We start from the raw sequence: 14397 nt of genomic DNA on the forward strand, positions 1-14397 counted from the left end.
AAGGTTTCATTTAATCTCTAATTGAGCAGTGAGGTATAACAACAAAAAACCGTGTATGCTGACATACTTTTTCATGTTGGCCCTTCAAGACACAAGGCTTAATTGATTAAGTCTGTTGTAGATGGTGTGCACACATCTAGAATTAAAATTTGCAGGTGTATCTTACTGATACGCAATAGACTTTCCTCAGCTTTCTGTACAGAGTTCTTGATCAAAATTGAAAAAAAATGAAAATACTGTATTCTAGCAAATAATTTCAGCATCCTGTTGTATAGTAAAATGGTCCTTTGTTTTTGTTGGTTTTTTTTTTTTTTTTTGTTTTCTCTACTTTATGAACACAGCAAAAGAGATAAGGTCTACTAATGTGATAGTGGATGGTGACAAGCCTTTTTTTTTTTTCTTTTATTCCCTCCTCCCCTTTGCTTTTTTTTCCAACATTGGACATACTCAGGCCACACTGCTGGCAGTGGCTTTCCAGTTCAATGTAACTTTCATTTTCATGGAGCATGACGTAGTATTTCCTAGAGCAGCTGCTTCAGGCCATAGTATTTGGATGGCCTGAAATTTGGAATCATGCACATGAGTTGAAAGTAATAAATGTCCACCTCTGAAGATAAAGCCTCCTTTAAAGATGAGAACTACTGCCCTATGTGGAGTTGTTAACATACCACAATGTTTTGTCATCTTCTTACAGATTGTATCTCAGTTGCATTTTATTGACATCATTTTATGGGTGTTGTTTTGGAAGATTACCCAACAAAGAGCTGATTTTACTTGCACTTAGTTGCAGTTATGATAGGATGACATGGGGTCTTTTCTACTCAGATGTATGTAGATATTACAGGCAGAACTCAGTCTCATTTTACTGTTACCTGAACATGTGCTAGTGCCTGAATTGCTGATCTGTGCTGAGACCTGTATCGCTGGACGCAGCACAATGTGTAGGCTATGACAGATTCCACTTCAGAGCTGCCTCTTGCCTGATGACTTCTTGACTGGTCTTGGCCCTGCACAGTATTGGAAGGGGCCACTTTTGTTGTCATGCCTAAAGGAATCTTGTTTAGGCCACATTGCATTCCTCTCAGGTGAGCAATTAGTAGACTGCATGGGAGAACCATCTAAGGAGGGATTGCTGTTGTATATTCTGTTTTTTAAAACTACTAGTAGATTCAATGTAGTCATCCCATAAAGATAGATCATCTGATTCTTTGAGGCGTGGGGATTTTGCTTTTTGAATTTTTATCAAAAAGCTTTCTAGAAGACCCCAAGACAGACCCCTTGTTAGTTTAGCAAAACATTTCACATCTAGCAGCGGGAGAAAAAGTGGTTTAGGATTTATAGATTGTAGATAAATTCAGATTGCTTTCCTTGGTGAGTTTCATAACTTCAATTTACTTAATCTTCTTTCTCCCTCTTGAGTTTTTTAGTACGTTTCTGCTTCTAATCTTTTCTTCCAGATTACTTCTTTCTGAGAGACTATGCCATATAGAATATTTACAGGTAGAGCTACTTGGTAGAAAGGAAGTTTTTATAGGAGAATCAATTCCTCATCACTTTAAACCAACAAGACACACATGATTTTCCTGAAAAGAACCAGCCAAAAATGGCTAAGGTATAACAATATTGTATATAAATGGCTTGGGTTTTGAGAGGCATTAAGGAGGTCTTTCACCATTGAACTCGTGGCACTTATTTAAAGAGGTTTATTTTTCAGACATTGGGCTGTGGGATTCTTCTGTTTTTCTACATTTGCAATAAATATAGTACCATTTCTTTTAGTTTTTGTTATGGTCCATATAAATTTACTTAACCATTTTTCCCCCTTTTAGTGGCCTCAAGCAGTCCGAAGCAGAATCCTGCTATATAAATATAGCACGAACACTTGAATTCTATGGAGTGGAATTGCACAGTGGTAGAGTATGTTTACATTGTGATTTTTCACTTGGGGGAAAAAAAAATAGATGCTTTTTTTTTTCTTTTTCACATGAACTTAATAGTAGTAAAACCAGTAATATTTAAATATTGACTTTATCGTGTGTTGTTTTAAATTAAAGAGTCGGGTAATTTGAAAATAATTTCTGTGTAACAGAGATGCCAGAATTTCAATCAAATAAGCTAGACCTCCTGAAAAGAGTAACAGTGTATTTTGAAGAATTGTTTCAATACTGCAATGTATTTTACTTAATAATTTTACTGAAGTTTTGGAATGTGTCAGCATGAAACAAAGTGAATGCTCTGTTTAGTGTTATGGTGTAGTTGGCAGGTGTTTTAAGAGTTTACTTTTTCTGAATTTCTAACACAGTTTTAAGATTATAGACTTTTATATTAGACTTCTATATTTTAGACTTAGACTCAAGGTGAGGAGAAAGTTCTTCACAGAAAGAGTGATCTGCCATTGGAATGTGCTGCCCAGGGAGGTGGTAGAGGCACCGTCCCTGGAGGTGTTCACAAAAGGATTGGATGTGGCACTTGAAGCCCTGGTTTAGTTAGTCATGAGGTGTTGGGTGATAGGTTGGACTTCATGATCTCTGAGGTCTTTTCCAACCTTGTTGATTCTATGATGCTATGATATAAAAATTTCTATTTATTATTCCTTCATTCCCTGGTTCCAGGCTAAGTCTAAGTAGTATTTAACAGTGTAGAAGATGACCACTAAAAATGTATTTGAAAATTTTCAGGCACAGGGTGTGCAATGATAATGTCTGTACATTTCATTGGCTACTGGGGTTCAATTATCACAGTACCACATTATATCAGAGGTTGGAAGGGACCTCAAGAGATCATCAGGTCCAACCCCCCCTGCCAGAGCAGGATCACTTAGGGGAGTCTGCACAGGAAGGCATCCAGGTGGGTTTGGAATGTGTCCAGAGCAGGAGACTCCACAACCCCCCTGGGCAGCCTGTTCCAGTGCTCTGTCACCCTCAATGGAAAGAAGTTTCTCCTCCTGTTGAGCTGAAATCTTCTATGTTCATGTTTAAACCCATTGTTCCTTGTCTTATCACTATGAACCACCCAAAAGAGCCTGGCCCCCTCCACTTGACACCCACCCCTCACCTATTGATAGACATTGATCAGATCCCCTCTCAGTCTTCTCTTCTCCAGACTAAACAGCCCCAGGGCTCTCAGTCTCTCTTCACAGGGGAGATGCTCAAGTCCCCTAAGCATCCTCATGGCTCTCCCTTGGATTCTCTCCAGCAGGTCTCTGTCTCTCTTGAACTGGGGAGCCCCAAACTGGACACAGGATTGCAGGTGTGGTCTTAGCAGGGCAGAGTAGAGAGGTAGAAGAACTTCCCTAGCCCTGCTGGACACAGCTTTCTTGATGCACCCCAGGATCCCATTGGCTCTCTTGGCCACCAGAGCACATTGTTGTCCCATGGAGAACTTGCTGTCCACCAGCACTCCAAGGTCTTTCTCTGTGGAGCTGCTTTCCAGCAGGGCAGCCTCTAACCTCCCCAGATGCAGGACCCTGCACTTGTCCTTATTAAACTCCATGAGGTTTGCCTGCACCCAGCTCTCAGCCTGTCCAGGTCACGTTGGATGCTGCACAGCCTGACAGGTGTCAGCCACCCCCCAGTTTGTATCATCAGAACTTGCTGAGGGTACTCTCAATCCCCTCAGCCAGGTCGTTGATAAAGATACTGAACAAAACTGGACCCAGTACTGATCCCTGGGGGACACCATGTGCCACAGGCCTCCGAGTTGACTCTGTGCCACAATTGATTACGCTGTCTGACATGAATCCCCAAAATACTTTTGTCTTAATATTGCATCCTAGTGAGGAAGTTACCATTTGGGCTTTTATGTAGTAGCAAATTATTTTGGCATAAAGCTTGTAGTATAAAAACTTAATAAATTGTTGCGGAGATGGTTGATTTCCTAATTGAAGATGACTGCTGTTTTTCCCAACCTGTTTTTTGGAGATGTGTTAATAATCCTGACACTGAGTATTTTAATGAGAAAATTATCAATTCCTGTCATGATGAAGGGGTATAGAAGGTAATTTTCTTTCTTAAGCATGATGTTTCTGATTTTTCAGTGTGCTACCACAAGGAGGGGATCTTATACTAAAAAATCCTACTCCTGTACAAAGCCACTGTAATTACATTCATATACATTAAATACAATGTTCAAATAGTAGAAGCCTTTTTAAGGATAGGAGAAAGTGCAACAGAAATGAAATAATTGTTCAAACTATGGACTGTCCATGTTTACACCACCTGATGTGAGTATTAGGAGAGACATCTGTTACATGACAACTCTTAAAGGTGATCAGATATCTAGGCTCACATACATTGGCTGTTGGTAAGTAATCTTGCATATGTGGACAAATTTCTTATGTTCTTGTGTCTTCTGACAGTGTAAAAACCTTCCTAGCTTCTAATAGTTGATTACCTTTAACTGGTAAATGGACATCTTATTAAATCTGACTGTCTAGGTTCAGTGGTGGTGAATGTTGCCACTTTCATGTACCTAGTGGTGTCCCCCAGGGACCAGTGCTGGGCCCTATCCTGTTCAATATCTTTATTGATGATCTGGACGAGGGGATTGAGTCCATCATCAGTAAGTTTGCAGATGACACCAAGCAAGGGGCAGGTGTTGATCTGTGAGAGGGTAGGAGGGCTCTGCAGAGGGACCTTGACAGGCTGGACAGATGGGCAGAGTCCAACAGGATGGCATTCAACAAGTCCAAGTGCTGGGTTCTACACACTGGCCACAGCAACCCCATGCAGTGCTACAGGCTGGGGACAGAGTGGCTGGAGAGCAGCCAGGCAGAAAGGGACCTGGGGGTGCTGGTTGACAGCAGCTGAACATGAGCCAGCAGTGTGCCCAGGTGGCCAAGAAGGCCAATGGCATCCTGGCCTGCATCAGGAATAGTGTGGCCAGCAGGAGCAGGGAAGTCATCCTGCCCTGTACTCAGCACTGGCTAGGCCACACCTTGAGTACTGTGTCCAATTCTGGGGCCCTCAGTTCAAGAAAGATTTTGAGGTGCTGGAACTTGTCCAGAGAAGGGCAACAAGGCTGGGGAGGAGTCTAAAGCACAAGCCCTATGAGGAGAGGCTGAGGGAGCTGGGGGTGTTTAGCCTGGAAAAGAGGAGGCTCAGGGCAGACCTCATTGCCCTCTACAACTACCTGAAGGGAGGTTGTAGCCGGGGGGGGTTGGTCTCTTCTCCCAGACAGAACAAGAGGACACAGTCTCAAACTGGTCCAGGGGAGCTTTAGGCTGCACTTTAGAAAGAAATTCTTCACAGAGAGATTGACTGTTGGAATGGTCCATGGAGGTGGTGGAGTCACCGTCCCTGGAAGTGTTTGGCTGGGAAAGGAACTTATAAGACTAGATGAGAAACTTAGTGCCATGGTTTAGTTGATTAGATGGTGTTGGGTGATAGGTTGGACTACATGATCTTGAAGGTCTTTTCCAACCTGGTTGATTCTGTGATTCTGTGATTGTCTCTCCACTGGGTCATCCCTTCTGTTGTTTCGGAGATCTGTTTACTATAACACTTGAGATTTTCCTATATACACTTAACTTGATCAGTCTATGCCATTTAATGTCTTCTGTAGCCAATTTAAGTTCCAAGATTTTCACCATGAGACTATTCTCTTTATACTCATGGGATACTGTTTCTGGAAGTTCTTCAATTTCCATCATTCTTCTTGAGTTGTAGTTATTGAACTACATGCAGGATGTCAGTAGTGCTCCTGCCAGTGCCAAGTAATAAGGATAGTTTAGAGTGGATTCAGACATTTTCAGCTAAATGAAACTTCACTGTGGTGTACTGTGCTACTCTTAACCTTGGTTATAAATAACCTTTTGGAGATACCTGCTTAAACAATGTATTTATTTGTTTATTTCCCCCTAGTGTATTGTTCCATATTTAATGACCAGGGGCTCATGGGGTGTCACAAGCCCCTACTCTGCCTGACACCAAACTGTATGATCTGTATCACAAAGTACAGATGTGAACCAAAGCCTACTCTATTCCATGTTGCTAAGATGAAGGCCATCTTGCTACTGTTTCAATCCAAAATAGTATTTTTATTGCAGTTTGATTTTTTTAATTAATTTTTTAAATTTTTTAAGGATAAAAATATTTGAAATGCTCTGTTTTTTTTTTCTGAACATCTAGACAATTAGAAGCTGCTAGGAAGTAAATAGAAAGCAAAATAGAAAGCAAAATAGAAAATGCCATGCCAATCTTTTAAATCTGATATAATTTGAATGTTGAGGGTTTTTTTCTCCCTTTCCCTTTGTTGTCTCAGAGTGGCTAATGGAACAAGAAAAGTCCAGAGAAGGATAATAATCATGAATGTTTTAAGAAAAAAGCCTTGCGTGGCAGATGAAAAGCAGGGAGAATGTGAATAATAGACAACTATTTGTTTTGGGTTTGTTGTTTTTTTTTTTTTTTTTTTGCTTTGGTAATAGAAGATTTAAGGAGTTTCAGTTTCCCTGGAAGGAGACAGGTTTAAACAAAAAGAACTTTTTCCATGTGGCTGCAATTGAACTGTGGAGATGACTGCTACTGTAATGAATGACCAAGGTGAAATGGGTATCAAGAGCAGTTAGGCAGTTCAGTGGAAGAATAATTCACTGGAATCCATTAAGCATACAAAAAGCTTCTGTTTCATGAAATCATCTAGCTGTAAATTGCCAGAAGCTGGGAAAAGGGGGGTAATTAATAGAGATATGATTGATTGTCTCTGGAGTTTTGTACTTAAACATCATTGTTGTTTGGACTGAATGCCATGAGAAAAACTTTTCAACCAGTATGTTCTCATTGATTACACTCCTGAAGGCCTATAAGGCCAGGATTGAATGATATCAGTGTAGACTTTCTCAGCATTGTCTTCTAGTAGATAGTCTTCCATTTGCTGAGTCCTTTGCCTGTGCTGTAGCAGTCTGCAAAAGAATATTCAACATTTGCGCTGATCTGGTAGCCAGTGTTTGCTGTAAGTTTTCTGAAGTTTGAAGTCTGTTTCTGCAGTTTGTATTGAAGGTTAGATACCTTCCCCACTAATATGCTCCTTCTTCACAGAAGCTACCACATTATACCCCAGCTTTGTGGGGCAAGTTTGCTATGCCTCCTGATACCCTTCCCCTGCTTAGTACTGCTCTTAAATCACAGAAACATTCAGGTTGGAAGAGACCCTCAGGATCACCAAGTCCAACCATTAACCCTGCTCTACAAAGTTCACCCCTAAACCATATCCCCAAGCACTACAGCCAAACAACCTTTAAACACATCCAGGGTTGGTGACTCCACCACCTCCCTGGGCAGCTCATTCCAATGCCTGACCACTCTTGCTGGGAAAAACTTTTTCCTAATGTCCAGTCTAAACCTACCCAGTTGTAGCTTGAGGCCATTCCCTCTTGTTCTATCACTAATCATCTGTGAGAAGAGACCAGCACCAACCTCTCTACAGCATCCTTTCAGGTAGTTGTAGAGAACAACGACGTCCCCTCTCAGCCTCCTCTTTTCCAAAGTAAACATCCCCAGCTCCCTCAGTCACTCTTCATAAGATTTATTCCCCAGGCCCTTCCCCAGCTTCCTTTCCCTGCTCTGCTCTGGCTCCAGCACCTCCACATCTCTCTTGTACTGAGGTGCCCAAAACTGAACACAATATTCAGAGCTGAGTACAAGGGGACAATCACCTCCCTACTCCTGCTGGACACAGCATTTCTAACACAGGCCCGGATGCCTTTGGCTTTCTTGGCCACCTGGGCACACTGCTGGCTCATATTGAGCTGCTTGTCCATCAGCACTCCCAGGTCCCTTTCTGCCAGACAGCTTTCCAGCCACACTTTCCCAAGCCTGTACTGCTCCTTGGGGTGGAGGACCTGGCACTTGGCCTTATTGAAGCTCCTCCTGGTAACATTGGCCATGGATCCAATCTATCCAAGTCCTTCTGCAGAGCCTCCCTACCCTGGTGTAGATCAACACTCCCTCCTATCTTGGTGTCATCTGCAAACTTACTGATGACACACTCTATGTCTTCATCAAGGTCATCAATAAAGATGTTAAACAGAAGTGGTCCCAGCACTGAGCCCTGAGGAACACCACTTGTGACTGACCACCAGCTTGATTTAACTCCATTGACCACCACTCTTTGGGCCTGCTCACCCAGCCAGTGCTTTATCCATCAGAGCCTGTGCTCATCCAAGCCCTAAGTAGCCAGTTTGTCCATGAGAATTCTGTGGGGAACTCTGTCAAAGGCTTTTCGAAAGTCTAGGTAGACAATATCCACATCCTTTCCCTCATCCAGTAGTCATCTTGTCATAGAAGGAGATCAGGTTGGTCAGGCAGGACCTGCCCTTTATAAACCCATGCTGACTGTCCCTGATCCCCTGGTTGTTCTCCATATGGTGTGTAATGGTGCTTGAGATGATCTGCTCCATGACCTTCCCTGGTACTGAGGTCAGATTGACAGCTCTATAGTTTCCCAGATCCTCCTTTCTTCCTTTCTTGTAGATGGATGTTACATTTGCTACCCTCCAGTCCACTGGGACCTCCCCAGTTAGTCAGGAGTTCAGGTAAATAATGGATAGTGGCTTGGTGAGCATGGCTGCCAACTCCTTCAGCACCCTTGGGTGTAGCCTATCCACACCCATAGGGTTGTCTGTGTCTAAGCAGTGTAGCAGCTCACTGACCACTTCCTCGTTTATTGTGATGACCTCATTCTGATTCCCCTCCCTGACTCCAAGTTCATGAATCTGGGTGTCCAGGGAACTGCTGGATCCAGTGCTAAAGACCAAGGCAAAGCAGGCATTGAGCACCTCAGCCTTAATCATCTCTGCATCCAATAAAGGATGGAGATTTTCCTTGGTCCACCTTCTGTTGTTAATGAATTTATAGAAACATCTTTTATTATCCTTAATGGCTGTAGCTAGGCTGAGCTCTAGCTGTGCTTTGGCTCTCTTAATTTTCTTCCTGCATAGCTTTACTACGTCTTTATGGTCCTGGTGAGAGACCTGTCCACTCTTCCAAAGGCCATGGACTCTCCTTCTGTTCTTGAGGTCCAGTCAAAGGTCCCTATTCAGCCAGGCCAGATGCCTTCCCCGCCGACTCATGTTTTGGCACACAGGGACAGCTGCTCCTGTGCCTTTAACGCTTCCCTCTTGAAGTATGCCCAGCCTTTCTGGACTACCCTTCAGGGTGGCCTCCCAAGAGACTTTGTCAGTCAGTCTCCTGAACAGACCAAAGTTTGCCCTCTGGAAGTTCGAGGTGGCAGTTTTACTAACCCCTTTCCTTGTTTCCCCAAGGGTAGCGAACTCAATCATCTCATGATCGCTGAGCCCTAGATGCTCTCCAACCTTTATTTCTCCCACAAGTTCTTCCCTATTCACAAGAAGCAGGTCTGGGAGGGTACCTTCCCTGGTTGGGTCCCTCATCAGTTTTGTCAGGAAGTTATCATCCACACACTCCAGGAACCTCCAAGACTGTTCTTTTCCCTACTGTACTGTATTCCCAGGAGACATCTGAGAAGTTGAAGTCTCCCACAAGAACCAAGGGCTAGCGATTGGGAAGCCTCTCTCTCAACTGCTTATAAAAAATTTCATCTATCTCTTCATCCTGGTTGGGTGGTCTAGAACAGAATCCCACCATAATATCACTCTTGCTGACCTTACTCCTGATTCTTACCCATAAGGACTCAACCCTATCATCACCTTCATCAAGTTTTTTATGTCTCTCTTTCATATATCATTCATGTTTCTTATGTCTTCATAGAGGGCCACTCCACCACCTCTTTTTCCTTACCTATCCCTTCTGAAAAGTCTGTCCCCATTGATTGCAGCACTCCAGTTGTGGGAGTCATCCCAGCAGGTTTCCATGATGGCTGCTAGATCATACTTTCCCTGTAGCACAGTGGCCTCCAGCTCCTCCTGTTTGTTGCCCATGCTGCATGCATTGGTGTATAAACATTTCAGGAAGGGAGCTGAGTACATAGTTTTCAACCTTGAGGGGTTGAAACCCTCTGGTTTTGTCAGATCTCAGTGTTTTGAACATGTTTAGCAAGGACTAGTTAAACTGTCTTTTTGAAGGACTTTGTGGATCTTATGATTCAGCTCTTTGCTGATGAAATATCTTAGTCCTCTTACATTGTGTATGGCAGAAGAACCAGGTAACATTTAGCTTTTATACTAATGGCCAAAAGAAGCTGGTGCTCCTGTACTGGTAGTTGAGAGTGGGATAATTCTGGATAATATTTCTTGAAGAACAGATGAATAGCTAGTTTCCTGAGTTTTAATGTTTTATGGTACAAAGTGAAATATTTTGCAGAAGTCTTGTGACCTTTCTTTTTAAGCAACTTGATAATCATGAAAGTTCCATTAGTGAATATAGTCTGAGCTCTGTTTTCATCTGCAAGCCCTTCTGCTTTTCTCTGAGGGTAAATGTGAACTGCTAAAATTGTAAAATTAAAAAAATAAAATAGTATTAAAAACCTCAGGAGAGTGTACTCAATACCTCACAACTGTATTGAGAATTCTTTAATTCCTAATCTCCTTTTAACTCTGGACTACTATTTTGTTTGCTCAATAGTTAGTCTGATATTAACTTTCATTTTTATTCAGAGAAATGAAGACAGGAAATCAGTACAATCAATATTATTTCCATATCCACCAAAATCCAGGTGGTAATTGTAAATTAAGTCAAATGTGAATGAGTATTTAATTAGCTAGATGCCTGGTGTGATCATTTATTTCTTAATAATTTTTTAGGACTATAAAGAACCAAGTAAAAAAACTATATATGCATGTTGTTTCTCAGTCGTGCAATTGAATAGGTTAGATTTCTTTGAAAGGGAAGTAACTGTACGTTTCTATTATCTTTCATTTGGGACAACCCTCTTTCATTATGCTAGTCCAAAATCTTGGTTTCAGATTTCTTAGATTTAACAGAAAAGTCTTCATTATAACCAGAAGGGAGGTTAGTGTTCTGGACTGGGTCAAAGGGAGGTGGGGAATGAACTTCGTTCTGACAAAGCTCCTGGAAAAAAAAGAGTAGTTTAGCCTAATTAATCCCTTTCAGGTGTTTAGTAAATCCTTTATTTCTGCTAAATTGTGTAGGTCTTCAGCTTTTTCTCCTAAAGTTGTTTTTTAATTCGCAATAGGGCTTTTTAAAATCAGGATCCTGGAGTAAGCTCCAGGTGCTAATAATACAGGTTTCTGCCCTGCTTTATGTTGGCTGTATTATGGCAGGGGCAGCTAGTTTAGATGCAGTTCATCTCCTGAAATAACTTAATTTTCTCCCCAAGTATTAAAGGGGGTCAATTGTGAATTCCTGTATTATGTTGACTAAAAGTGGCAGTTTGAGACCTTCTTCCAGTGGAGGGTCAGCCAGCTCCTCTGGCAGCAGTTCTTGGCAAGGTGGGGCAGCAGGTTGACAAAGACTATTAATAGCTTCAGCCTATTCTGGGTTACCTTGAGTGCTTTTGGACTGCTACCTACCGAAGAAGTTTCTTTCATTATGCCCTCAGAGATGAGATTGGTATTTTTCTCATCTTGTAAGTATTCAGTGTTGATGCACTACGTATTAAATAGGTTATGTTCATTCTCTAGGAACTGCTGTGGTATTTCACTGAAGATTTCTACATCCTGGTACAAATTAGGTTCAGCTTCGTTCATTCATATGCCTGTATCATCCTTCTGTTCAACTATTCTTAAAGACTTTATTGTAGACTCTCCACAGCGCTGATAGAGCAAATGCCACCTATTTTATTCTTCTATACCTTACTGATATAAAGAAATTGATATTGGACTTCCAAGAACGCTTCATCTTAACTGAGCACAGAGTACCATCTAGAGCAACAGCTAAGATATTGAAGGCTTTCAGGGAATCCGTCACCTTTTGGCCATACTTTACAAAATAGTCTGAAACAACTTTTGAGTCAAACATGATGTTGTAAACAGTAAATTCTACACTGACATGTACTTTTATGCATGTTTAGAAATTTGTGTAACAATGTGTTAGTACACATTGATCATGTACAAGTAGGAAGGTGAGAGTTGTAACTTCCATTAACGTTCTTTTGGTTCAGACTCAAACCCCATGATTTCTGTCTGCCCCCTCCTCCCTCCCCACCCCTTTCTTTTTCTTTCTATTAACTGAAGTGTTTGCTTATAGGGAAGCATGTGTGTCATCATGAGTGTCTCAAAAAGGCTTGTAAATCTATCCAGTTTTCCAGTTGAGCATGTTAAGCTACTGCACAGTTCTTGGCTTAGTTCATAATTGATAAATGTTTGTGTACACTTCTGCATGCCTCTAGCATACCTGTCACAGGCAGATTTGTGGTAACCTACCCAGTCTTTGTTGGCAAGACCTTTCTGGAAAAAAAATTAAAAATATTTTATTTGTCATTTTAAAAAGCTTAGGACCACAACATTTGTGATTAATTCCCAGAATTCTGTAACATTTACCTGGCTGATCTTGGGAAGGGTTTCAGCTTCTTTTAGGTGGTTGACTGGCCTTAAACATTTAGTCTAATGCTGACCCAAAGAATACCTAGTGTAGCAAGATGAAATGTTACAACTTGCTTTAATGAGTGAAAAATTATAATACCTCATAGATAGCAGCAAAAGAAAGAGAAGCAAGAAAAAAGAATCCAAATATGTGGTTGATTTTTTTTCCCTCAGGAGTAGCAAGTATAGGAACCTTGAACATTAATTTGTTAAGTAAGTAAATGGGAATGACACAAACTGCATTTGTGTTCTTACTGTATTTTTCTTTTGCAGGATCTCCATAATTTAGATCTTATGATTGGGATTGCATCTGGTGGAATTGCTGTATATAGAAAACTCATCTGCACAAGCTTCTATCCCTGGTAAATTGCTAGTAAAGTAATATGTCTAGTCTCTTCAATTTTATTTCCATTTGCTTTAACATTTATTTGGAAGAATCCTATAGTACATAAATTTGTTCTTTTTGGGGTATCATGGCCTTTCCTTCTGTTGAGATAAATATGAAACCTGTTACCTAGGTGTTTGATTCTCCAGGACTTTTGAACTTGTGCTGTATGAAGTCTTGATCAAGCTAATTCACATTACAGGTGTGAGTGCATGATTAGGAGGACCTTGTGGTCTTAGAGCTTTTCTGCTGTTATACTCAATAATATACTGAGTTTGTTTTGTTTTGTTTTGGGTTTTTTGGTTTTGTTTTTTTTTAGTTTTTAAATCAGCATTACTAGTAAAGATCAATAGCTAATGGTCTAATCATTTTATCCTATAATTCAGCAAGAAGAAATTTGCTTCTTAGGGAACAAAAAAATGTAAAATGAGTTATTTGGGATTTCAATTTTCTTTTTCCAAATAAGTATGGATATATTATGTATACTTGATAAAGTATAGCTTAATCATATTATCAGGGAACTTTTTAGAGTGAGACCTTTAAGATCAGGGAGTCCAATCATCATGTTACATATAATTTCCTTGTATAATATGTAATGTTTTTTTCTGGAGAACATTTTCAGTTGGATGGTACAGTGTTCTTAATCATGATAGAAAAGTGTTTTCTAATGTATTTTACTTACTTTTTGCCCCTGAAATATATAAGAAGGTTATTCTTAGCAATATTCTTTACATACTTTTCATTATGAACACGACCTAACAGATACTTCCTATTGGAAAGCAACAAAATTTGTTTCAATTTAAATTATAGTGGAAATTGTTATGCACAGTCTGTGCATTTTTCTCTTTTTTTTTTTCTTTTCTTTGCAGTGAGTGGTATTTCAACTAACTTGGATGTACTGTAACCATCCTTAAGTGTATGTCAATAATGCTGACATACAGCATCTGATGTTTTTACATTTCTAATGCATGCTAAAGCACAATAGGCTTCCATCTTTTGTCTTTGTGTCCTAAGCCCTGCCCTTTCAGCTTCTTTAAAAGGCTGCAGGTTTTAAAAACTGCCATCTGGAGGCAGGGTTTCTGTCTTTTGCACGTCTTGTTCTTCCAAGGTACAAATGAATACTAGTTACTCCCGAAAACCATAGTGGTGGCTTTGTAAAATTTGGGACTAGATGTTTTCTTTAGGGAAGGAAAAGAGCAGGAAAAACAGAAGGAATCCACAACTTGCTGTGCTACTTTTACTTCTGGAGAACACAGGTATAAACTACAGATGCCAAAACATCATTCACAAAAACCAGTTCTCATTTATAAAACGAAATTGAGAGGAAAAATACCAAGCAACAAAACAAAGGATTTTTCAATTCAAATAATTTCCACTCTGAAATACGAGGTTTAGCAGCAATATTTTCAGCCAACAGCTAATGCCAATTGTTCTAAGATTTCCTGCTCGCTCTCTAAAAATACCTTCTAAAATTGAAAGGAGCAAAATCTCACTAGATACTGCATGGCTTTTTAGAAATATTTTATTTCTAGCAATATTTTATTTCTAGCAATAT

At 40.5% G+C, this 14397-nt stretch overlaps 1 protein-coding gene across 2 annotated transcripts in view; it reads left to right on the forward strand.

The window, feature by feature from the left end:
• PTPN3 (protein tyrosine phosphatase non-receptor type 3) overlaps positions 1-14397 on the forward strand; it is a 98229-nt gene that overhangs the window by 25716 nt on the left and 58116 nt on the right. For both annotated transcript variants that reach the window (XM_054381529.1, XM_054381530.1), the window contains exons 8-9: positions 1830-1917; positions 12731-12819. In XM_054381529.1, coding sequence (XP_054237504.1) covers positions 1830-1917; positions 12731-12819 — 177 coding nt within the window. The remainder of the gene's footprint in view (positions 1-1829; positions 1918-12730; positions 12820-14397) is intronic.

This window comes from Indicator indicator, chromosome 6 (assembly GCF_027791375.1).
Source record: "Indicator indicator isolate 239-I01 chromosome 6, UM_Iind_1.1, whole genome shotgun sequence".
NCBI classification, from domain to species: domain Eukaryota; kingdom Metazoa; phylum Chordata; class Aves; order Piciformes; family Indicatoridae; genus Indicator; species Indicator indicator.